The 27424-nt window shown below is 36.8% G+C and overlaps 1 protein-coding gene across 1 annotated transcript in view; it reads left to right on the forward strand.

Moving 5' to 3' along the window:
- SVEP1 (sushi, von Willebrand factor type A, EGF and pentraxin domain containing 1) overlaps window positions 1-27424 on the forward strand; it is a 225919-nt gene that overhangs the window by 98983 nt on the left and 99512 nt on the right. The window contains exons 14-21 of the mRNA XM_050761409.1: window positions 3007-3118; window positions 6997-7161; window positions 7731-7964; window positions 10028-10189; window positions 12787-12948; window positions 24773-24934; window positions 25323-25414; window positions 26530-26626. Coding sequence (XP_050617366.1) covers window positions 3007-3118; window positions 6997-7161; window positions 7731-7964; window positions 10028-10189; window positions 12787-12948; window positions 24773-24934; window positions 25323-25414; window positions 26530-26626 — 1186 coding nt within the window. The remainder of the gene's footprint in view (window positions 1-3006; window positions 3119-6996; window positions 7162-7730; window positions 7965-10027; window positions 10190-12786; window positions 12949-24772; window positions 24935-25322; window positions 25415-26529; window positions 26627-27424) is intronic.

Genomic DNA, 27424 nt, shown 5'->3' on the forward strand with positions numbered 1-27424 from the left:
GGCAACAGAGCAAGACTGCCTCCCCCACCCCCCCCCCAAAAAAAAGAAGAAAGAAAGAAAAGCAAAAAGAAAAGAAAGCAGAGCAATATATATATATATATAACTGTATTGAACATCTTCAAGGCAGGAACCATGCTAGATACATATTTGTATGCCTTGTAGACTGGGTAGCACTTTATTTATTTGCTAACATTTTATTGTGCTGCTTACTGTATGCCAAGCATACAATACACCTAACATATTAACGAATGTCCATTCAAAAACACTTATTAAAAATGTTATATTTAAATCTATTCAATAAAACCAAATTCCAAAAAGAGAAATAATGTTGTCACTGTTGCTAGCAAACCAAGAAAATATTACACCCATTAGGCCTCTGTTACTATAGACCTATACTTGAAAGGCAACAATACACTCACGCTAATTATACTCCACCCCAAAGTGGTAAAGAAATCTTTAAAATATTAAATATTTTTGTATGTGTTAGACTCAGTGTCTACCAGACACTAAATTGTAGCAGGTTAAAGATGCTATAAGGGGGGCCGGGCGCGGTGGCTCAAGCCTGTAATCCCAGCACTTTGGGAGGCCGAGACGGGCGGATCACGAGGTCAGGAGATCGAGACCATCCTGGCTAACCCGGTGAAACCCCGTCTCTACTAAAAAAAAAATACAAAAAACTAGCCGGGCGAGGTGGCGGGCGCCTGTAATCCCAGCTACTCGGGAGGCTGAGGCAGGAGAATGGCGTAAACCCGGGAGGCGGAGCTTGCAGTGAGCTGAGATCCGGCCACTGCATTCCAGCCTGGGCGACAGAGCGAAACTCCGTCTCAAAAAAAAAAAAAAAAAAAAAAAAAAAAAAAAAAGATGCTATAAGGGATTAGAATGTACTATTAAATGCTTATTTGTTCATTTAATAAATATTTAGTAAGTATATCCTATTGTAGACACTAGGGATTTAGATCTGAATAAACAGGCAAAACTCCCTGTGCTCACAGAATTTACGTGTTGATAAATACACCAACAATAAACAAATTACAAGGAAAATATGTAGCATGTCAGATGGCGTATGCTATGGAATAAAATAAAACAGAAGATGGTAAAGCCTCGCTAGGTTCCTATTTGAGAAGAGGCCTGAAGGAGTGAGGCAGTGAGCCATGAGCATATCTAGGGGAAAAGCGTTCCAGGCAGAGGGAGCAGCAAGTGCAAAGGCCCAGAGGCAGGAGTGTGTTTCGGAGTTTGAACCACCATAAAGACGTCAGAGTGGCAAAGGTAGAGAGGATGAAGGGCTGAGTGATACATGGTCACAGAAATCACATGTGGAAGAGGAGATGGGAGTAAGAAGAGAAATCAGACTGTGGAGAGCCTTGAAAGTCACTGTAAATCTTTGCCTTTTACTCTGATTGAGATGGAAAGCCATCTGAGGGAACAACTTACTGATGACTTTGGGCTCTAGGAGAAGCAAAAGGTAAGAGAAGAAAGTAAAAAACTACATAGGAAAGGAAAGCAAGAGATGATGGTGGCTTGGGCGGCACTGGAGGTGGTGAGAAGTTATTGGATTTTTTTATATCTTCTGAAAGTAGATTCAGTAGGACTTGCTGATACATTGGAGGTAGATTGTGGGATAAAAAGAAGAGTCAAGGAGGCAGAGTGTAAAAGGGCATAGGTCTGGGTACTCATGAGGATGGAAGTGTGTGAACGAAGTCTCTTTTCTGAGTTCAATTTTGATCAGCGTAAAAAGATGATCATCTGAGAGTAAGAATGGGGAGGAGTTGTTGGAGGCTTAAGAAGAGAGAAGGTGGTGTAAAATAATTTTCTAAGAAAGGATGAATAAGTATGCTAAAGAATTGTGGTAAGATTGGCAGCCAGCAAGGTTATATTTTTTCTCAAGCCTTAGTTGACCATGTAGTACAAGTGTGGGAAAGCAGAATGATTAATTTAACCAAGGGTAAGTGTTGTCCAGACAAACAAATTGAGGAAGAGTCTTGCAAGGGAGGAGACATTCCATGGTGATGGACTATGGAATTTTAGATGAGTAAACAAAGACATGAAGACATGAGGGGCTAAAGGAGAGGCACTAGGGTCAATGGATTATACATTCTGATGAAGTCAAGGAACTGTTGGATTCCTGAGAAGAGGAGAAGGTGCAGTTTCTGACAATGACAAGGTCTGAGGGTATGACTACGGGAGAGAGTGACAGAGTAAAGCTATAATACAAGAAAGAAGAGGAAAGGAACTGAGAATCCAAGGAGATGGAAGGATTTGCTTGGTGTCTATAGAAATCACCAAGAACTATAACAGGACAGTTACCAAATGTTCTTGGAATGAGGGAGTGACACAGAGGGTAAATGCTGCAGGTGACTGTCACCAGAAGGGTCAATGAATGGTAGAGTTGATGGCATGAGCTTCAGAACTGTGAGCCTTTAAGGAGATGTGAGGGAGTGTGATCTGGAAACAGCAATAAATAGTGAGAAGGACCTTCCTCCACTTCCAGTCCTGCCACCAATTCCAGGATTCTGGAATTTCTAGTATTTCTAGAATATTTTCTGGGAAAAGTTCCAGAAAATTGGAAAGGTTTTAGGGCAAAGGTGAAGAGAACATAAAGAGAAGAGGTAGAAACTAACAGATTTGCTAATTACTGACTGAGCTTCAGAGGGCATAGAGGAAGGCTTGGGGGATTGGGGAAGAGGAGTGGAAGATGGGGTCAGAGAAAGGGTTCCAAGGAGCCATATAGGATGAAGATTTAGAGCCAGGAGATATCCCAGGAGCCCTGGGTTTCTCATGGTGAGTGACATAAACAGAGATAAAAGGTGTGAAACTAATCCTGGTGACCAACAGACAGTTAGAGGCCGCAGGGGAGGAGGGTCAGAATCCCTTTGAGGAATGTGCAGAGCTCTGGGGCCCTCCCTTCCCTCCTGCTGATGGAGATGTGAAGGCCGGGGGAGCAAAGTTTTTATCCAAGGCATGCAGGAAAGTGATTTACACTTTATCCTCTTCATTTTTTACTTGCAGGTCCCATCATTTTGTAGTGATGCAGAGGACATTGATTGCAGACTGGAGGAGAACCTGACCAAAAAATATTGCCTAGAATATAATTATGACTATGAAAATGGCTTTGCAATTGGTAATTAAATTCTGTGGCATCGGTAGTTGGCAAGACTAATCTGCAAAATAAGAATAATTCCAGAAAAGTGAGGCAAACTAGAAACGTTAACTTTTGTTAATGTATTCATCAAGTATTTTAAGTTGGCTAAATAATTTGATAATGTGCTGAATGATCACTAAGGATATATCAAATTTTAGTAACAAATAAATTATTTAAAATTATTTACCAGGATTCTTAAAAATGACAAAAACTAAGAAAACCAAGTCACGTATGCTGGTAAAATTCAAATGTTGGTGTATCCTAAAAGAGAATAGTAATAAAGTCCTAACAGCAACTTTGATATGGCATTCAATGTAAGTTACAATGAAGTCATTAACATAAAATAGTTACACATGTAAAATATTCAGATTCCTCACCAAAAATATGTTAAGATTTCATTTATTCAAGTCTAATATATCTTTAAGTGGAATTGTGATGTTTTCTCTATGTTTACTGTGAGAAACATATGTTACTATGTTTACTCTGAACATTTTTATTAAGATTATTTTTTGCCAGGCATGGTGGCACACACCTGTAGTCCCAGCTATTTATGGGATGAGGTGGGAGGATCCCTTGAGCCCAGGAATTCGAGGCTGCAGTGAGCTGTGATTATGCCACTGCACTCCAGCCTGGGCAACAAAGTGAGACTAGGTATCAAAAAAAAAAAAAAAAGATAATAATAATAATAGTGTTATCAAAGTAGTGTAGTGGTTAAATACGCGGACTCTACACCCAACTACTTAAGTCAAAATCCTGGCCTCACTACCTACTAGCTGTGTGATCTTGAGCAAGCTATCAACACACTCTGTGCCTCAGTTTCCTCACCTATATAAGAGTACTCACCTCATGTGACCATTTTAAGCATTGAATGAACAAGTACAAGTCATGTGCTTAGAAGGTTATGAGATGGTAAGTATTAATTTGCATTACAGCAGACATCATTTCCATTTCAAATACTAATCATGTTTGTAGTATTTTTGGTGATTTAGCATTAAGAGTGATGTTGACTGTTGCTTTCGATTTTTAAATACTTTTAAATATCATTTGTGCATATATGTTTATTAGACAATTTTTAAAATGCTTAAAAACAAAAAATGAAATGAAGATAATCCACAACCCCAGAAAAAGCCTGTTAATACATGTATATATTTATAACTATATATATGTAGTTATACATATATATACACCATACTATATATACTGTATACATACCATACTATGATATATACATATTACTACATATATATAACTGTTTATTGTATATACACTGACACTATTTTGAACACAAATTCTTAATTAACATTGTATTGAGGACATTTTTATTCACTAAATATCCTACTTCAATACAGTTTGAATAGCCACATATTATCCCATTGATCAGTTTACCATAATTTATAGAAATAGTTCCCATTGGTAGATTTTGGGTTATTTTCAGTTGTTTACTATTATGTACAACACTTTAGTAAACATTTTGGAAATTAAGGTTTTAGATAGGAAAAAGTAAGGTGGCATTGTCAGTAACATATCTAGAATAATCAACCCTCTTCTGTTAAACACCATCCAGGTTTCCCCTCCCAGATTGTTGGGGTAGGTTGTGGGGGCACAAGATTACACCTAGAGTCAGTTGTCATCACAAGTCTATGAGATGAGCAATATTTGTCATCTAATAAGGGTCCAAATGGCAGTTCTTGAGAGAAAGGCATGGGCAGGTGGCACACATGATCCTGTGATACTAAAAAACAAGCATTCCTCCCTAAATGTATTCCCAGTAGTCACAAGATTGGTATAACATTTATAACCATGCCTTGGCAGGTCATAATGTATGAAAAATAAACAACCAATAAATATAATAAAATTGATTTGACTTCATAATAATCATGTAATCAAAATTAAAACTAGGCCAGGCAAGGTGGCTCACGCCTGTAATCCCAGCACGTTGGGAGGCTGAGGTGGGCAAATCACCTGAGGTCAGGAGTTAGAGACCAACTTGGTCAACCTGGTGAAACCCATCTCTACTAAATACACAAAATTAGCTGAGCGTGGTGGCACGTGCTTGTAATCCCAGCTACTCGAGAGGCTGAGGCAGGAGAATCACTTGAACCTGGGAGGTGGAAGTTGCAGTGAGCCGAGATCATGCCATTGTACTCTAGCCTGGGCAAAAAGAGCAAAACTCCATCTTAAAATAAAATAAATAAAATAAATAAATAAAGTGAAATGCAATTTTTGATCTGTCAGATTAACAAACGAATTATGGGGAAAAAATCATATTCATACGTTGTGTAGAAAGGAGAAATTAAGAGGGCATTTGACAATATGTATCTAAAGGATTTTAAATGCCCATGCACTTAGACCCAGAAATTTCATTTCTAAGAATATTTCTCAAGGTAAAAATCATGCCATTGTGCAAATATGTACCACATTTCATAAATTTTGAGATGCGTATTTTTCCTTTAGACCTGAAATTGGGATGTATCTTCTAACCAATGGTATCTTAGATTTGATTAAATACTGTATGTGTAAGGATGTCCTAAAAATTTGAAATAACCTAAAAGTCTAAAAATAGAAACTGCAGGTTTGTGTTGTACCATACAAGAGAGTATTATGCCGCCATTTCACATAGAAATGCCATAAAATTTGAAAAAGATTACTAAATAATACATACATAGTATAATCTTGTTTTGTTAAAAGTGTGTTGTTTTTATTCCAGGTTTGTGTGTGTGTATATGTATGTATGTACGTATGCATAAATGTATATCCGTGTGTATATTTATACATTCATAGTGGGAAAAAAGCTTGCCTAAAATGTTCGTGGTGATTATTTCTATGTGGTTTCTAGAATTATAGTCATTTTTAATACTTTTCTCTTTGCTCATTTTTTTCTTAACACCTACCTAATGCTTGTGGAGAAAAGGCTTAAGTAAAAAGATAATATTAATCCCAGTTAATTTTAATAGCCAAAAGCATAAATAAAGTCAAAAAGTTCAGAAAACAGTTTACTTAAGTGGAGAGGCCTATATAAATATAAATTATTGTCTAAAGTACATAACAATAGTATGGCCAGAATAATATTAATATAGTTTTATAATAAGTCAAATGCTGAGTTTGACAGCTTATATATTTTGTCTCATTTAATCCACAGACAAATCTATCAGGTAAGAATCATCTCAATTTATAAATGTAGAAACTGAGGCTCAGAAAGATAAAAGTAACTTGACTAAGATTATACAGCAGCATACATCGAGAAGCCACAATCTGAACCCATGCAGTTAATCACAGTGATATCAAGGGTATCTAGAGAATTCCACGTACCGTTGCTGCCTCCAGTGTGGTTGTATCATGGAGTCATTTAACTTATGTGCTGCCTTTGTAAACTACCCTTACCTTTAAAATATGATGAAAGCATCTTGAGTTATCTTCACAAGAGGAGATCTGTTTATGTATATTAATAGTTTATAAGGTCAATTTTAGAAACAGAAAAAAAGGATTTGGGAAAAGCCTTGCAAAGAAGTAGAAATGGATTAGAATTTTGCACCCAGCTCTTATTTACCTCTAAAATTTACCTCTAAAGCTAAAATAATTAACTATTAACTCAAAGATAGAGTGGTATAAATGCCCTGGTAGCTCCATAGAGATTTTTCTTTCTTCTTTTAGTGTATTTCATTGGTAATCTATATTAAATATGAAGTGACCAGAAATTACAATGTATGTAACATTGTAGACCAAACCCTGTATGGAGTATATTATGAGCATTTGAGGAAATAGTCAAGTGTAATTTCACTTGTGGCTTAACATTAGAACCTAAATGCTGATGAAAAAGCAACTGTGTGATCATTTGTGTCTCTGCCCCAACTCTCCAGGACCAGGTGGCTGGGGTGCAGCTAATAGGCTGGATTACTCTTACGATGACTTCTTGGACACTATGCAAGAAACACCAACAAGCATTGGCAATGCCAGGTCTTCACGGATTAAAAGAAGTGCCCCATTATCTGACTATAAAATTAAGTTAATTTTTAACATCACAGGTAAGGATAAACTGTCTGAAAAAGTAATATTATGGAAAATTCTTGGTTGGAAACTTGCTTCTCAAATCTTCCATTTGTTATCATTATTAGGAAATGACTCTGGAATTGAGAATTAGGGAAAGCACAGTTAACTAAGTCTTGCAATCTTTTGCTGTCAATATCATAGGTGTCTTTTGTAGGTCTCACGGCGACAAGCACCCTACTTCATTCTCATCTTGGCATGATTAAGGCATACTTTTAAAATGCAAGAATTTACAAGAATTTATTATGTTATAATAAAGAACTCCCAAAAAAGGTGATATAGATTTAGCAATGAGAGAAGGATTGAAACAAATTGTATGGTTCTTAGTCTTATCCATGTATTTACTTAGTTGTTCAGTGAATAGTGGTTAAATTTACTTTGAATTAATTTTTCCTGAAAGATTTTTATTTTTTTTCTATAGACCAGTTATTAGTACTAAAAGATTTTAAATATGCCATTTCTATTTGGTAAAAAAATTAACTACAAATGACTTTCTGAAACACCATGTGTTTGTGTTATGTTTTATTTTGTTTTGTTTTTATCTCAGCTAGTGTGCCATTACCCGATGAAAGAAATGATACCCTTGAATGGGAAAATCAGCAACGACTCCTTCAGACATTGGAAACTATCACAAATAAACTGAAAAGGACTCTCAGTAAAGACCCCATGTATTCCTTTCAGCTTGCATCAGAAATACTTATAGCTGACAGCAATTCATTAGAAACAAAAAAGGCTTCCCCCTTCTGCAGACCAGGCTCAGTGCTGAGAGGGCGTATGTGTGGTAAGACTGTTCCCTGTGATCAAAAATATTTGGTGCATACTGGGTCAAATAAGATGGGTGTAGCCATTTTACAACTATGAAGGGATATTGAAATGAAACATATTTTGCTCTTGTTGTGTGGTTGTTATTATTACTATTTTGTCTCAAGAGTCTAAGGAACTACTGTTGGTAAGGAAAAGAAATCTAGTTCAGGTAGGGACTCAAATCTGATTTTTATTTAAAGATTTTTAGACTTCACAGCTTTCAGTAACAGCTCCAATAATAATAACGAATACTTTGTGACCACTTCTGTATTCCAGCTGAGCACATGTCATGTTTAATCCTGTTTAGCACCTCTGTGAGGTACCATTTTTATTAAGCACATTTTACAGATGAGAAAACTGAAGCCAGAGAGGCTAAGAATTTGCCCATAAGACTTACCCATTAAGACAGTAAGTGGAGGCCAGGTGCAGTAGCTCATGCCTGTAATCCCAGCACTTTGGCCAAGGCGGGAGGATCACTTGAGCCCAGGAGTTCGAGACCAGCCTGGGCAACATGGCAAAACCCTATCTCTACAAAAAAAAAAATACCCTAAAAATTAGCCAAGCATGATGGCGCGTGCCTGTAGTCCCAGCTACTCAGGAGGCTGAGGTGGGAGCATTACTTGAGCTCCGGAAGTCAAGGCTGCAGTGAGCTATGATTGCACCACTGCACGCCAGCCTGGGCAACAGAGTGTGATACTGTCTCAAAAATAAAAATAAAATAAAATAAAAGACAGTAAGTAGTGTGGCAAAAAATTCCATCGAGGCAGCCGACACCAGTCTTTTTTTTAATTGAGGTGAAGTTCACATAACATAAAATTAACCATTTTAAAGTGTATAATTCAATGGCATGAAGTACATTCACAATCGTGTGCAACCATCACCTCTATTCCCAAAACATTTTCATCACCCTCAGAGGAGACTCTATGCCCATTAAACAGTCACTCCCTATTCTCCCTCTCCACTCCCAACCCCTTAACTTTTAACCCCTATTCTAGACTGCCACTATCTGGATCAATTCCAGCCTGTTCCCCCAAAGAAATCATCATTTATAGGTAAGGAAATCTCCTGTAATGGAACTGTGTACACTCAGCTGAACCGAATGGCATGAGTCTTATGTTCATCTCTCCGTAAACATGGGTTCTTGTGTCCTTCTTCCACAGTTCTTATTGCTAGTCCAAGAGCTCAGCTGGGTTTTTTATAGTGTGACAAATTCAGCCCATCAAAAGCACATTAAAATTGTTGTTCTAAGCCTGCACGTGTTTCCTCCCCACTTGTGAGTAAAAATCAGTAATCCCATTGACCGGTGTTTCTCATTTCTCAGTGTGATCTCGCATCACCTAAAATGCATCTTGACTCAGGCCCTATCCTAGGACTAATGCATTTGGAGGTGGGGTCTTGAAATCTGCATGTTTAACGAGTACATGGGTAATTATTACACACTCGATCTCAGAATCACCTAGGTGCTAATTTCAAGTGTCTTCCCCATTAAGGATATTAATTTTGGTAGCAGCCTTTTCAGTTTAATGTTTAATGTTCTATTTTTGTCTCAGAATTTCTGAGCCACTCCAAACCTATCAAATCTCAAAAAAATGAGGGTGCTAACTGACAAGCAGTCAGTTTCAATGGGGAAGCATTCAGAAAAACAACTAAGAAAATGTTTGTAGTGTCTGAAATCCTCAAGGGAACCAAACTGCTTTTTCCTTTTTGTCCCTCGGCTTTTTCTTTGTTAACTGTCTTCTCATGATAATCTGGCTTATCATAGCTTTAACCCACACTTTTAAACCCCTGTTATATAAGCCTTAAGCTTGGTCAGTAAGAATTTGCTTTTTCTTTAAAAAATAAAAGAATGTCTTCCTGTTGGTTTCTGGGAACATATTTCTGAAAGGTTTACCTTGTGAATAAACCTCTGGCCATAAAATTTAACCTATAAACAACAGCACCTGCAAGCATGCTTTATTACTTACATGTCTTAGGAAAAAAGAGCCCAGTGTGTTCCACCATTGTAGTTTATTCGCTGTTTCCTGTTTGCTTTTTCTGCAGTCAATTGCCCTTTGGGAACCTATTATTCTCTGGAACATTTCACCTGTGAAAGCTGCCGGATCGGATCCTATCAAGATGAAGAAGGGCAACTTGAGTGCAAGCCTTGCCCCTCTGGGATGTACACAGAATATATCCATTCAAGAAACATCTCTGATTGTAAAGGTAGAGGCTTACTGGACATTTCAACTAAAGAAGCTCAATTTTTGTTTCCCTTTTGGAGGAAAGAAAGATTTATTTTCTTCACCCAATACTAGGCTCTTGTCTGAGGCCCCTATGGCAAAAGATAGATTTGCAAGAGAAAAGCATACACATTTATTCAATGTAAGTTTTAGGTGAAATGGGAGCCTTCAGAAATGAACCAGAAAAACCTGTGTATTTTTACGCTAAATTTGATGAAGAAGAGGATACTTGTGGAGAAGAATGATCTATTGAGAATAAGTTAAGTGGAGCTTAGCAACTCTTGATTGTTCAGGTTCTTCAGTGTGTCCCTGTGTCTTCAGGGATAGGAATATTTTTTTCCTCTTGCCCACCTGTTTTAGGGTGGGCATTCCTCACATGAGGGTTTTACAGTCTGCTTCAAAGGGGAAGGTGAGAGAATTATTTCTAGGTTTTACAATCTCCTAAAGGAAAGAAAGGCAGAAGTTCAGAGACGCTTTCCTGCTTCTATGGTTTTCTCAAATTTCCTTTAGCTTGAAATATTCAGTATGCCAAGGCAAGGTACAATATTTGCAGGTAGGATGTCCTAAGCCCCATCACAGTCCTGAAATCTAAATGGCAAATAAAATGAAATAATAGTGTACAGAAAGCAATGTTATTTATTTTTTCTTTCTTTTAAACATAAAATATTACCTGAGTGTTTCCCCCACTTTAACGAAGTCCATTTAGCTTTTCTTTTGGAAATATTCCATTGCTCTAAGTTAAACTCCAATCTGCATTCATCAGTTAGCCTGGTGTATTAGGCCATTCTGACATTGCTATAAAGGAATACTTGAGACTGAGTAATTTATAAAGAAAAGAGTTTTAATTGGCTCATAGTTTTGCAGGCTATACAGGAAGCATAGCAGCATCTGCTTCTGGGGTGGCCTCAGGAAGCTTCCAATCATGGCAAATAAGGAGCAGGCATGTCACACGGAGAAAGTAGGAGCAAGGCAGGGAGTCAGGGCGAGGGGAATGTGTGGTGGCTCACACCTGTAATCCCAGAACTTTGGGAGGCTGAGGCAGGCAGGCAGTTTGAGCCAAGGAGTTCAAGACCAGCCTGGGCAACATGGCAAAATCCTGCCTCTACAAAAAATACAAAAATTAGCAGGCATGGTGGTGTGCACCTGTAGTCCCGGTTACTCGGAAGGCTGAGGTGGGAGGATTGCTTGAGCCCGGGAGGTGGAGGCTGCAGTGAGCTATGATCACACCACTGTACTCCAGCCTGAGGGACAGAGCAAGACCCTGTCTCAAAAAAAAAAAAAATAAAGTAAAAAAGAGAGACAGGGGAGGTGCCACATAATTTTATACAATAAGGTATCACAAGAACTCACTCACTAGCACTGGAACAGCACCAAGGGTATGATGCTAAGCCAGCCCTGAGAAATCCACCCGCATGATCCAGTCACCTCCACCAGGCCCTACCTCCAACACTGGGGATTATATTTCAGCATGAGATTTGGGCAGACACCCACATCCAAACTGTATCTATCACCTGGATTCTTTTCTTGAATCTCACATTAATTAATGGAAAGAAGTTTCATGACACTTTGCAATTATTGGATTGCTTTTTGTTAGAATAGTGTCTGATGTGATGAGATCAGTTCTCCGTTTACTTGGAAATGAATAACTACAAGCACATACGCACATATTCTTGCTACTAAAATATTCAATATTTTCAAAATATTTTAACTATTATTCTTAATAAGAGTTCCTGATGGAAACATTTTCTCTCATAATTAAGGTTGCAGCAAGACATGCCTAAAATAAGGAATTTGAGAAGCGTGCTTCTTTGCCATAGTTCTGAATGCAGGTGTGGGTGCTTAATGACTGATATAAACTCTAGAGCAGTGCTGCATAATTGGAAATGCACTAAACATGTTAGCAATGGTGAAAAGGAGAGTTGTTTGGCGGTCAAAAGCAGAAAGAAAGGTCAGTACTCTGGGAGTCAGGGCATCTGGCCAAAGTCCTCTTCTTCTACAAATCATCCTTATGAATTTAGAAAGTTGCTTCACCTCTCTGGGCCTGAAGGTACGTCTACTTTTATGTTCTACTCCTCACCAGCCCTTGCATGAAATGGCGTCTCTAGGTAAGAGGAGGTAGCAGAGCTAGTTCTTATTTAGAGCAGCCAGTTGTTTTTTAAAGCAGAGATGTCAGAGTAGTTTATAAGGCGCTAGCTGGGTTTGGGGTTTTGTTTCCGCCACTCAGGATAACAGTGTACATATTGAGAACTTCTACATGAACAAATTCCCAGTGTACAACTTGTTCCTATCATAGTGTCCTTCTGTGCTATGTATTTCTAACTTCATTTGACAGCTATTTATTGAACATGTTCTATGCATCAAACGCTGTAAAAGGTCATAATGCAAGTAAATGGAAATAGTCTAAAACTTAGTATAGAGAAGCATGGTGGTGCCACAATATGCATATGCTTAGCTAGCAGGAGAAAGAGCCCTCTGGGTTCCTCATTCTGTCCTAAGTTGCAGAAAACTCTATCCCACACAGTGCTAATTTTGTGCGGCTTAATATCATTGTTGATAATAATATTACCTTTTTCTTTTCAGCTCAGTGTAAACAAGGCACCTACTCATACAGCGGACTTGAGACTTGTGAATCGTGTCCACTGGGCACTTACCAGCCAAAATTTGGTTCCCGGAGCTGCCTCTCATGTCCAGAAAACACCTCAACCGTGAAAAGAGGAGCCGTGAACATTTCTTCATGTGGAGGTTATCAAAGCCTTAGGCACTGATATTTCTTTAAACCTACTAGGTTCTATGCATGAAGGAGTGGCATATTTTCAGCAAAACCATACATCTACTCTGTGCACAGAATGGAAATAACTGTCTCTTCATAAAAAGGGTTTTTTTGTTTAGTTTCTTAGCCAGTTAACACTTAGGTATAAATACCTGCTGTGTAAACACTGGGCTGGGTTAGGAACACTAAAGAAGTACAAGACTTTGTCTCAGGCCTCAAACAGTAATAAGCATGTGGCTTCGTGATATGGTAGAAATATATCTAAGCTAGGAACTTCATTCCCTCCTTTATAAAGTGCAGTTCTGTCTAGTATTTCTTGAAACTCTAAACATATTTTATTCTGTGGGTTATTACATTTCACTCCCTATGAGTTGAAGGTTTCCATGACGGGTTATTCACTCGAGCAGCACATTAGAATCATCTTCACATTTACGTGAGTATTTTTAAAGTACTGAAACCTGATCTTCTCTTCCAGAGATTCTGATTTAACTTATCTGAGTAGAGGCTGGGAATTGGTTTTCTTAAGTTTCCCCAGGTGATTATTTGAGGTGATTAGGAAAATCTGAGAGCCACTAATTTTGGTTCTCAAATGTCAGCCTGGAGAGCTTTTTAAGACAGATTGCGAGGCCCTACCTCCAGGGTCTTTGATTAGGTAGGTCTGGGGAGGGGTCTGAGAATTTGCATTTCTATTAACAACTAGTTTTCAAGTAATGCTGATTCTACTGGTTCAGGGACCACAGATAGAGAACCACTGGTTTAAATAGAAATAAAAAGATGAGAGTTCCAATTTTTAAGTATTTCTGACTAACATCCGTACTGAGGGATGCTTTCCAGCAAAATACTCATGAACATGTAAACAAAAACAAAAGATGAAAACTTAGAATGACAATGAAACTAGGACTGACAGTCAAGATCAGCCTACTTCCAGAAATTCCAAAAAATTGCAAATACTGTAATTTGCAAAGTCAATAGAACCGGACTAAAAATAAAAGGTGGTTGGCCTACCTCTGCTACTCACTGGGAACCGAACAAACATTCCTTGATGAAAGATTTTTTTTAAAAAATTGTGTATCCTACCTCTACAGTTTCATTTAAAAACCTAAAGTCTATGGCAACTAAGAAATGAAGAAGCTGTACCCATATTGGATGAATGGTGTTTTTAAGAAGCCAACCTACTGGTTCCCTACTTCTCTCAGACAACACAGAGACACATAGGCACCCTTCCTACTCGCACTGCACACTAGCCATGCTTGACTTCACCCAGTTAGAGATTACCAGTAAACAAGAGCTAGGAAAAGTTAATGTGCAAGGGCAGGAAGGGGCGTTTCCAGCATTGCATCTTGGAAGTTGTAGTCCTTATAAGTTAAGTGCATTGGGACAAAAGGAAACAGGCAAAACACATTCTGAATGATATGTTCATATATACTTCATATGTTTAAATTATCTCAGTCTAGTGGAATCAAGGTAGATACAAGTCTGTGAGACTTGAGGCATTGGGCAAGTAATATCAACCTAATAGTTTCACTGAAGAGAAGAAAATTTAGGGCCTAACTGAAACTCATAAACCATGTCTGTTGGATAATACCATATTTGGATCTTTTTTGGTTTTTTTAATTTAAGTTCTAGGGAACATATGCACAACATGCAGGTTTGTTACATATGTATACATGTGCCATGTTGGTGTGCTGCACCCATTAACTCGTAATTTACATTAGGTTATCTCCTAATGCTATCCCTTCCCCCTGCCCCCTCCCCACAATAGGCCCAGGTGTGTGATGTTCTGCTTCCTGTGTCCAAGTGATCTCATTGTTCAGTTCCCACCTATGAGTGAAAACATGTGGTGTTTGGTTTTCTGTTCTTGTGATAGTTTGCTGAGAATGATGGTTTCCAGCTGCATCCATGTCCCTGCAAAGGACATGAACTCATCCTTTTTTATGGCTGCATAGTATTCCATGGTATATATGTGCCACATTTTCTTGATCCAGTCTGTCACGGATGGACATTTAGGTTGATTCCAAGTCTTTGCTATTGTAAATAGTGCCGCAATAAACATATGTGTGCATGTGTCTTTATAGCAGCATGATTTACAATCTTTTGGGTATATACCCAGTAATGGCATGGCTGGGTCAATTGGAATTTCTAGTTCTAGATCCTTGAGGAATCGCCATACTGTTTTCCACAATGGTTGAACTAGTTTACAGTCCCCACCAACAGTGTAAAAGTGTTCCTATTTCTCCACATCCTCTCCAGCTCCTGTTGTTTCCTGACTTTTTAATGATTGCCATTCTAACTGGTATAAGATGGTATCTCATTGTGGTTTTGATTTGCATTTCTCTGATGGCGAGTGATGATGAGCATTTTTTCATGTGTCTGTTGGCTGTATGAATGTCTTCTTTTGAGAAGTGTCTGCTCATATCCTTTGCCCACTTTTTGATGGGGTTGTTTGCTTTTTTTTTTTTTTTTTTTTTTTGTAAATTTGTTTGAGTTCCTTGTAGGTTCTGGATATTAGCCCTTTCTCAGATGAGTATATTGCAAACATTTTCTCCCATTCTGTGGGTTGCCTGTTCTAGTTTCTTTTATTGTGCAGAAGCTCTTTGGTTTAATTAGATCCCATTTGTCAATTTTGGCTTTTGTTGCCATTGCTTTTGGTGTTTTAGACATGAAGTCCTTACCCATGCCTATGACCTGAATGGTATTACCTAGGTTTTCTTCTAGGGTTTTTATGGTATTAGGTCTAACATTTAAGTCTCTAATCCATCTTGAATTAATTTTCACATAAGGAGTAAGGAAAGGATCCAGTTTTAGCTTTCTATTTATGGCTAGCCAGTTTTCCCAGCACCATTTATTAAATAGGGAATCCTTTCCCCATTTCTTGTTTTTGTCAGGTTTGTCAAAGATCAGATGGCTATAGATGTGTGGTATTATTTCTGAGGGCTCTGTTCTGTTCCATTGGTCTATATCTCTGTTTTGGTACCAGTACCATACTGTTTTGATTACTGTAGCCTTGTAGTATAGTTGAAAGTCAGGTAGCATGATGCCTCTAGCTTTGTTCTTTTGGCTTAGGATTGTCTTGGCAATGTGGGCTCTTTTTTGGTTCCATATGAACTTTAAAGCAGTTTTTTTTTCCAATTCTGTGAAGAAAGTCATTGGTAGCTTAATAGGGATGGCATTGAATCTATAAATTACCTTGGGCAGTATGGCCATTTTCACAATATTGATTCTTCCTATCCATGAGCATGGTATGTTCTTCCATTTGTTTGTGTCCTCTTTTATTTCACTGAGCAGTGGTTTGTAGTTCTCCTTGAAGAGGTCCTTTACATCCCTTGTAAGTTGGATTCCAAGGTATTGTATTCTCTTTGAAGCTATTGTGAATGGAAGTTCATTCATGATTTGGCTCTCTGTTTGTCTGTTACTGGTGTATATGAATGCTTGTGATTTTTGCACATTGATTTTGTATCCTGAGACTTTGCTGAAGTTGCTAATCAGCTTAAGGAGATTTTGGGCTGAGATGATGGGGTTTTCTACATATACAATCATGTCATCTGCAAAGAGGGACAATTTGACTTCTTCTTTTCCTAACTGAATACCCTTTATTTCTTTCTCTTGCCTGGTTGCCCTAGCCAGAACTTCCAACATTATATTGAATAGGAGTGGTAAGAGAGGGCATCCTTGTCTTGTGCCAGTTTTCAAAGAGAATGCTTCCAGTTTTTGCCCATTCAGTATGATATTGGCTGTGGGCTTGTCATACATAGCTCTTATGATTTTGAGATACATTCCATCAATACCTAGTTTATTGAGAGTTTTTAGCAGGAAGGTCTGTTGAATTTTGTCAAAGGCCTTTTCTGCATCTACTGAGATAATCATGTGGTTTTTGTCTTTGGTTATGTTTATATGCTGGATTACATTTATTGATTTGCGTATGTTGAACCAGCCTTGCATCCCAGGGATGAAGCCCACTTGATCATGGTGGATAAGCTTTTTGATGTGCTGCTGGATTTGGTTTGCCAGTATTTTACTGAGGACTTTTGCATTGATGTTCATCAGGTATATTGGTCTAAAATTCTCTTTTTTTGTTGTATCTCTGCCAGGTTTTGGTATCAGGATGATGCTGGCCTCATAAAATGAGTTAGGGAGGATTCCCTCTTTTTCTATTGATTGGAATAGTTTCAGAAGGAATGGTACCAGCTCCTCCTTGTACCTCTGGTAGAATTCAGCTGTGAATCCATCTGGTCCTGGACTCTTTTTGGTTGGTAGGCTATTAATCATTGCCTATTTCACAGCCTGCTATTGGTCTATTCAGGGATTCAGCTTCTTCCTGGTTTAGTCTTGGGAGAGTGTAAGTGTCCAGGAAATTATTCATTTCTTCTAGGTTTTCTAGTTCATTTGCGTAGAGGTGTTTATAGTATTCTCTGATGGTAGTTTGTATTTCTGTGGGGTCAGTGGTGATATCCCCTTTCTCATTTTTTGTTGTGACTATTTGATTCTTCTCTCTTTTCTTCTTTATTAGTCTTGCTAGCGGTCTATCAATTATGTTGATCTTTTCAAAAAAACCAGCTCCTGGATTCATTGATTTTTTTTTTTTAAGGGTTTTTGTGTCTCTATCTCCTTCAGTTCTGCTCTGATCTTAGTATTTCTTGCCTTCTGCTAGCTTTTGAATGTGTTTGCTCTTGCTTCTCCAGTTCTTTTAATTGTGATGTTAGGGTGTCAATTTTAGATCTTTCCTGCTTTCTCTTGTGGGCATTTAGTGCTATAAATTTCCCTCTACACACTGCTTTAAATGTGTCCCAGAGATTCTGGTATGTTGTATTTTTGTTCTCATTGGTTTCAAAGAACGTCTTTATTTCTCCCTTCATTTCATTATGCACCCAGCAGTCATTCAGGAGCAGGTTGTTCAATTTCCATGTAGTTGATCAGTTTCGATTGAGTTTCTTAGTCCTGAGTTCTAGTTTGATTGCGCTGTGGTCTGAGAGACAGTTTGTTATAATTTCTGTTCTTGTACATTTGCTGAGGAGTGCTTTACTTCCAACTATGTGGTCAATTTTGGAAAAACTGCGATGTGGTGCTGAGAATGTATATTCTGTTGATTTGGGGTGGAGATTTCTGTAGATGTCTATTAGGTCTGCTTGGTGCAGAGATGAGTTCAATTCCTGGATATCCTTGTTAACTTTCTGTCTTATTCATCTGTCTCATGTTGACAGTGGGGTGTTAAAATCTCTGATTATTATTGTGTGGGAGTCTAAGTCTCTTTGTAAGTCTCTAAGGACTTGCTTTATGAATCTGGGTGCTCCTGTATTGGGTACATATATATTTAGGATAGTTAGCTCTTCTTGTTGAATTGATCCCTGTACCATTCTGTAATGGCCTTCTTTGTCTCTTTTGATCCTTGATGGTTTAAAGTCTGTTTTATCAGAGACTAGGATTGTAACCCCTGCCTTTTTTTGTTTTCCATTTGCTTGGTAGATCTTCCTCCATCCCTTTCTTTTGAGCCTATGTGTGTCTCTGCATGTGAGAATGGGTCTCCTGAATACAGCAAACTGAGGGGTCTTGACTCTTTATCCAATTTGCCAGTCTGTGTCTTTTAATTGGACCCTTTAGTCCATTTACATTTAAGGTTAATATTGTTATGTGTGAACTTGATCCTGTCATCATGATATTAGCTGGTTATTTTGCTAGTTAGTTGATGCAGTTTCCTCCTAACATCGATGGTCTTTACATTTTGGCATGTGTTTGCAATGGCTGGTACTGGTTGTTCCTTTCCATGTTTAGTGCTTCCTTCAGGATCTCTTATAGGGCAGGCCTGGTGGTAACAAAATCTCTAAGCATTTGCTTTTCTGTAAAGGATTTTATTTCTCCTTCACTTATGAAACTTAGTTTGGCTGGATATGAAATTCTGGGTTTAAAATTCTTTTCTTTAAGAATGTTGAATATTGGCCCCCACTCTCTTCTGGCTTGGAGAGTTTCTGCTGAGAGATCTGCTGTTAGTCTGATGGTCTTGCCTTTGTGGGTAACCCTACCTTTCTCTCTGGCTGCCCTGAACATTTTTTCCTTCATTTCAACTTTGGCGAATCTGACAATTATGTGTCTTGGAGTTGCTCTTCTCGAGGAGTATCTTTGTGGCATTCTCTGTATTTCCTGAATTTGAATGTTGGCCTGCCTTGCTAGGTTGGGGAAGTTCTCCTGGATAATATCCTGCAGAGTGTTTTCCAACTTGGTTCCATTCTCCCTGTCACTTTCAGGCACACCAATCAGACATAGATTTGGTCTTTTCACATAATCCCATATTTCTTGGAGGCTTTGTTCATTTCTTTTTACTGTAAACGTCTCTTTTCGCTTCATTTCATTCATTTGATCTTCAATTGCTGATACTCTTTCTTCCAGTTGATCGTGTCAGTTTCTGAAGTTTGTGCATTTGTCACGTAGTTTTCTTGTCATGGTTTTCATCTCGATCAGTTCGTTTATGGACGTCTCTGCATTGGTTATTCTAGTTATCCATTCTTGCATTCTTTTTTCAAGGTTTTTAGTTTCTTTGCGCTGGGTACATAGTTCCTCCTTTAGCTCTGAGAAGTTTGATCGACTGAAGCCTTCTTCTCTCAGCTCGTCAAAGTCGTTCTCCGTACAGCTTTGTTCCATTGCTGGCGATGAGCTGCGTTCCTCAGTTGAAAATGCAAAAGTCCCCCGTCTTTTGTGTCGCTGGAGCTGTTCCTATTCGGCCATCTTGCGTGCCCCCCAATCTTTTAATCTTTTAATTAAAAGTCTCTCAAACCTTCACATTCTGATTGAAATAGATCTGCTAGAGACTCTTTCATTTTGTCAATATAAGAACTAATTTTGGCAGAAAGTCCACAGTAAAAAATTCTCTCTTCCTGCCCACTTCCTCCAACCACAAAAGCAACTAGGATTTTTATAGTGAATCAAGTTCATATTTGACATTTTTTTTCTCTTAGCTTTCTAAATAAACCTTGAGGTTTGTGTAATACTAAATTATTATAATTAAGGCGTTATAATTCCCAGAAAGTCTCTAAATTTCTGGCCCTACTCTCCTAATATTCCTAGCATAAGTTTAACCACATTCTGCTTCTCATGAGTGGGAATTACAAATGACAAAAGTTAACATTCTTCTGCGGTGCTGGATAAACATTTTATTTTAAGCTTAAATATGTATAAGTTCTAAAACGGTCCCTTATATATATTTTTTCTTAATTTTTAACTCCTTTCTCTCTTTCTTGTTTGCTTGCTTTTGCCTTTCTCTTTCCTTCTTTCCCTTTCTCTTTCTTTTTGCCTTTTTCTTTTCCTTTCACCTGCTTTTCCTTCTTTCTTTCTCTTATCTGCTTTTCTTTCTGCCTTTTTCTTTCTTTCTTTCCTTCCTTTTTCTTTATTTTCTCTTTTGGTATTGATTTATTATTTTTGTTATTGATTTATTTTCTATCTTTCAGTATTGATTTATTTTTATAGTGTACCATTTACCTTATTTTTTGCCAAGACATTGGTTTTGTATTTCTCTATCATGTGGAACTTAAAATATTATTATTCAAGACAGCAATCATGTTTAAGTATCAAAGTATATTAGTTTGTTAAAGTAATGTATTTGTACATTTTGCTTTTTATAACTTCTTAGTTTATTACGTATTCTTGTGTTTGTAGGTACACAAGAGTCTGAAATTTTTCATTCATTAAAAATAATTTTTATCTGAAGAATTCCACAGGTGACTTGTTGTTGTTGTTGTTGTTAATATATGATCCTGTAGGAGAAGAAAAGATGATGTTTAGACTGGGTGACACCACCTTTTACCCTGACTCTCCAGAATGAAGTTAAAAGGAGGCTCAGGAAGTCATTGATCTCTGACCTCATCTTAGGAAACTGATTTATTTATTTAAAATGATCTACAATTAAGGTGTACAAAATGATATTATGATATTCTTATGAACATATACATCATCTCACATAGTTGCCCTTCTTTGTGTGTGTGTGTGTGGTAAGAGAAGCTGAAATTCTCTTAGCAAATTTCTAGTATACAATATAGTATTATTAATTGTAGTCAGAAAACCCATTGAAAAGGCAAAATCCACTTGGCTCCAGGTCTGTATGTGTTGCCCTTAACACTGTCAGAGAGCAGCACAAGTGATATGACATTTTTTTCCTGGTCATTTCCATGCACTGTTTGTGATTTGATTTTAATATCGTTTTGGTATACTTAGATTATTTTTTTCTCTCTCTCTCCAATAGAGGAGGTGAAAAGAGGGTTTTGTTCCATTTTTCTTGACTGGGAGACTAGTTTCTTTGGCCAAGAATCAAAATGAAACATTCACCCCTCTTTTCTCATGACACCGGTTCATTAGGAATTGTGTATTTATGGGTGTGTGTATGCGTATGTGTTTAGTACTGTATTACGTACTAGATAGTGCCACTATTATGTACATGTGTATGTTTATACATATATATGTGTGTGTGAATATATGTTTACTGCATATATACATACTCTATTAAATGCTCATTGACCACTGCAGGAAAATATATTTCTGATGGCAATGTCTGCCCTTGGACAATAACTTAAACTAATTGCACATGCAAATTTATTTTGTATTTTCTATGCTAAAAGGTATAGACATTACAATGATGAGTTAGGTGTTTTTAGAAGCTAATAGATTTATTTATTTGAAATGTTAGTATTTTATTACTATTGCATCTTAGTATAAGTTTTTACCTTCTGTCAGTTTCTAGGGGCATAAACATCTTTTTGAGCATCTTTGTGCTGAAAATTATATGTAAAAAAAGGTTTAATTCATTACAGCATCCTGAGTTTTGCTGATGGAATTTATCTTTTCAGCATTTCATACATACTCAGAGATACTCTCCCAAACAAAATTTTGTACTTTTACCAGCGGAAGATTGATGCTTTCAGTTAACTAATTAGCTGTGTGTGACTTACCTTTTCCAAATAGGCAATCACTTTTAGAAACTGAAGATTGAGGAAACCCATTTTAAACTAAGCAAGTTTACAGTTTGTGTGAATAACAGAGCGCTACCTAGCACTCTGAGATCAATCAAACAGTAAATTAGCTTGTTCTTAGTGAAATAAAAACAGTTTAAAAATGTAAATTTTATGCATGTAAAGACCAAACCTGCAAGAAATATTTTTTTCTAAATTTGCATTAAAATCTATGATATTTTCTGCCATCTCTTGATTGAATTACCATCTCTTCATTGAGCTCTTTTGTTAATTGCGTAAAAGAGTCTTTAGCAAAAAATTTGTCTGGCTATTTTTGTTTTAAATTTCCCATCTAGATGTCTTGAGATTATCACAAATGCTTTGTTTTTTTTCTCAAGTCAGTAAAAAAGAGATGCTACGACATGACATACCCTGCTCCCTTGAACCTCAGTCCATCTCTAAATTTTTCAACCATACTGCTAATTATCTCTGCTGTACTATTTTTATTGTAAGGACACCAAACCCTAAATGATAAGAATGCTGACATCCTGAGCAGCTACTTTTTGTGTTCTGTCTTCCATACTTACATTTATGCAGACAAGTCTTAGTATTTTTGATAGTTTTCTTAGTTTATAATGGCTTTAATATCTACCCATATGATGCCAGTTCATCCAAGGAAAGGGCACACCCAATCTGAATTCATACTTGGGTTGCTGTCTAAAACCCCAACCAAAGAATTAAATCATGAGTACTCTGTCCCCCTACCCTCTGCCAAATGCAACAAAACATCATGGAAGAAAATCCAAGTTTGTTTTATGTTTGAGGCCATTTTTAATTTGGTTAATATTCCACTCATTATTTGGCAAGAGAATTTCAGATTTGGTTAAATGACAATTCTCAAATGAATGTTCTTTACAAAAAGCTTAACACAAATGACAGTGAAAGGTTAAAAATAAGATTTCCAGACCAATGAATACAAAAAAACAAGCAAGTAGGGGGGTGGTAAAGTGAGTTTATGAAAAAGTTCAATTCAAAGCCCAATAGCATCACATGAGGAAAGAGTTATTTTTACGAAGTTCACAAGCAGTATAAGTTAGTCATAATAAAGCTTTGTCATCAAATAACAGCAGCAAAATACAACAAAATCTGTATGTCTCACAATGATAAATTGTAAAAATAAAATTTTCATGGAAGATTTTAATACCTTCCTTGAATTTTTTTTTTTTTATTTTTTTATTTTTTTAGACGGAGTCTTGCTCCGTTGCTCAGGCTGGAGTGCAGTGGTGCCATCTCATCTCACTGCAACCTCTGCCTCCCGGGTTCAAGCAATTCTGCCTTAGCCTCCTGAGTAGCTGGGATTACAGGTGCCTGCCACCACACTAGCTAATTTTTGTACTTTTAGTAGAGATGGTGTTTCGCCATGTTGGCCAGGCTGGTTTGGAACTCCTGACCTCAAGTGATTTGCCTACCTCAGCTTCCCAAGTGCTGGGGATTACAGGCCTGAGCCACCATGCCCCGCCACTCCCTTGAATTTATAAAGATCAAGTAGGCAATCAGTAAAGACACAGAGAACTTATAGTACATGATTGATAAGGCTGAACTAATAATACGCATTATAATTTTTACTCTATGGTGATAACACTTTCAATGAAGTATTTATTATTTTTAATTAGATATAGTGAACAAAAAAATCTCAAAATTCAAAAGGTAGCAGTTATGCAACATAAATTCTCTGACCATAAGATGATTAAAAACAAATTAATAAAAACTCATATACAAATTTCAAATATTTATACATTTTAAGCCATCTTTCTGAAAATAATTGTGTCAAAAAATCAAATTACAATTCTTATTACTTAGAAAATAGCAAACAAAAATACTAATGATAAAACTACCGATTTCACTAAAGCTACTTGCATAGTTAAATATATTACCTTACATTATTTTAGTATTAAATAAGGAGGAGTAATAATTACTTGCTCATGAAAGCAGTTAAACAAAATTAACAGGCAAAACACAAACTGGCAAAAATAATTAGTCTAAGTATGTCAAAGGATTCATATTCTTAATATATAGAAACATTAAAAATCCTCCATAAATAATAGACTATTCAGGAGAAATAAAATTTCTAATAAGTAGAAGAAAGCAACTTCATTTATCAAAATGCAAATTAAAATAACTATAATTCCATTTTCATCCCAAATTGGAAAAAAATTAATAATGCCAGTGCTGAAGAGCATGCAGTGAAAAGAGTGATTTCATACACTACTATTGGGAGTATAAATTGGAACTACTTATTTAATGATTTGGCACTATATATCAATGGCTTTATTCTTTTCAAATCTTTAGACCTAACTATTCAACTACTCAAATCCAATTATTCTAATTCAACCACTCAAAGTCAACTGTTATCCCAAGGAAATAATCAGAGCTAAATACAAAGGTTATGTAAAAAATTTACTTCATCATTATTTATAATGGCAAACAAATGAAAACAATCTAAATATCCAATAGTAGAAAAAACGTTAAATCAATCATGGTCTGTCAATGAGATGCAACATTTTTCTTTTATTAAAATCTATATAATGATCTGGGGGAATGATTTGGGAAACACGATATTGTTTTAGGTGGAAAAATCAGAATAATATGGCCAATTCTAAACCTCATTAAATTAATGTGTGTGATTAAAGACAGGAAGGAAACCCAACAAAACATTTACCTGGGTGATAAGATGACAAGGGTATTAAATATATGGAAGAGATTATATAGGTAATTCAGTAGGTTTCTTATATGCAAAGATTAAATCACTTCTTTCAAAGGTAGAGTGTGTTACTTTATATGCACATACGATTTGTTTTTACCTCCGCAGTTCCTTGTCCAGAGGGAAAATTCTCACGTTCTGGGTTAATGCCCTGTCATCCATGTCCTCGCGACTATTACCAACCTGATGCAGGGAAGGCCTTCTGCCTGGCCTGTCCCTTTTATGGAACTACCCCGTTTGCTGGTTCCAGATCCATCACAGAATGTTCAAGTAAGTAAACTTCATTTCTTATGGAATCCTATGTTGGACTCTTACTTTTCCCTGTCTCTGTTGTAGCTTCAGTTCTGAATACTACTATTTTCGGTGAATTTGGGCGTCTGGACTTGTTAAATTGTCCTTCTGAGGTATTTTTGATGACCATGGCACAAAGAGTCTTGTTTTGGAAACACTGAACTTGATAATTTCTAAATTTCTTTCTAAGAGTCTAGGATGTAATGATGTATGCCATCCATCTCTGTTTTCTTTTTTAAAATATAAGTCAAACAAAATATATGTGGCTTTACCGACTCTAACAACCAGAATCTTGACTATAGTGTTAGATGTAGTCCACTTACTGCCATATGTACCACACTGACATGTTTTTCTATTAATTGATTAGGTTTCAGTTCAACTTTCTCAGCAGCAGAGGAAAGTGTGGTTCCCCCTGCCTCTCTTGGACATATTAAAAAGAGACATGAAATCAGCAGTCAGGCAAGTTCATTTTCCATAAAATTTTCTCTAGTGGAATGCTTGGAAAGCAATTTGTCATTTTACATGTCACACACAGGAAAAGGACCAGGATTGAAATTTTAGGTAATCAAGATCTATGAATTTTATAAATGAATAATTGTATTTACAATGACTCCTATTTAGAACATTCCCAAAATGCAACATTAGATGTTCTAAGTACCAAAAATGAGAGTTTTTCCCAGAAATGCCTGGCAATAAGAATGAGTAGATACGGGGAGCCTTTTGATTCACTATAAACACTTACCACAAGCACAACCCATCATTTGAGTAAGGGAATTTGGTTTAACGAAAGGGCTTTTCTAATTGGCAGGAAGAGTTACCCAACTTTCATGAAAATTATTTAAATTTCTTCGCCAGCGGGGAAAAAAAAAAAGATTTCTTGGGAAAAGGTATGAATTCTTAAAAATTAAACATAAATTAATATAGCTAAACCAAATCTGTATTTTTTTAAAAGACTAGTTTTTAAGTCTTGATTACTTTAATAGATTCAGTCATTACTCCGAATTCACCTTGCCCAATGTCATGAATTCCTTGCCTTTTAGTATTTTCATGGATAATGGGGATATATTTCTGATTTCAACTTCCTACAGCCCAGTCCAAACATAATGACTTGTTAGGACTCTAGAAGTCATATTTCAAACTGAGCCTAGTGGACATAGGAGTTTGTAGGATCTCCTAAAGCAGTGGCTGTCACATGGAGGCATAACAGAATCCTGGCCACGTTTTTAAGACAGTAATGTATAGACTTCACTCCCAGAGATCCTGATTTAGCTGATCGGAGTTGAGGCCCTGACCTTAGTATACTTTTAAAATATCAGTTGTATTCTAGCATGCAGCCAGCATTTAGAAATGCTCCTTAGGTTTACCAGAACATCACCCAAGAATGATATATATCATTTGCTCCCCTATATGGCAGGCACCAGTGTTATTCAGGCAGCAACCCAGCTAGCTTGAATGAACTTACCTGGAAACAGGAACGAGCTGTCTAATGTTGCAAACCCTCTGACTCTAATCAGGACTGCTTTGAAATACATAGAGTGCTTTGTCTCTGATTGATTTTTTTATGCTACTGGTAGGTTTTCCATGAATGCTTCTTAAACCCTTGCCACAATAGTGGAACCTGCCAACAACTTGGGCGTGGTTATGTTTGTCTCTGTCCACTTGGATATACAGGTAAATAACAGAGAGGAATGTAGATTTTAATATTTTTATATGAAATCATTATGACTTGCAGTATCAAACTTTAGTATATTAAATATATCTGGTAAGATACATTAGACTATGTAAATGTGCCAAAATTTGTTGAACAAGATAATAGGAGAAAAAAATTATACATACTTCACAAATGACGGTTTTCTTTGCCCATTTTGGATAAAGAATAACGACTCATCTTCCCTATGAGTCTTTATCATAACCTACAATTTAAATTGAAATACAATTCCAGGGGTCATGTTCAAAGTTTCATTCTGTCAAAAATTATATGCGTGATACTCCACATAGAACAGATTGTCCAGTATAAACATTTTTAAATGAACTGGCAGTTTCTCTCATATGCTACACACTAATAGAAGTTCTTGTGAATAGCTATGATTTGTTGCTTTGTTTCTAGCTTTCTGGAAGCTGTGCTTAGAAAAACAATTTGGCTTTGGACTTTATTATGTAGGAATTATGTAAGAATTATGGGGGTTTTTAACAGTTTGGTTCACAGTCGACTTGAGTCCAGAAACATAATTTTTGAGGGGAAATGAAATATACCTTAAAATTGCAATTAATTTAAAATAATCGTTTTATTGTAGACAGTTTTTTTTTTCAATGTTATACAACCAACTTGAAAGTTTGTAATGAGAAATAGTATTTAAGTAAAGGAATTCACCACAAGATAAGCAAAATGAAAGTCAAAAAACAAAGTATAGTCGAGATCTATCTAGAATATTGGCATTCCAGTATAGCTGGCTCGTGTTGTGTGCGTGT

Source organism: Macaca thibetana, chromosome 15 (genome assembly GCF_024542745.1).
Source record: "Macaca thibetana thibetana isolate TM-01 chromosome 15, ASM2454274v1, whole genome shotgun sequence".
Lineage (NCBI taxonomy): Eukaryota > Metazoa > Chordata > Mammalia > Primates > Cercopithecidae > Macaca > Macaca thibetana.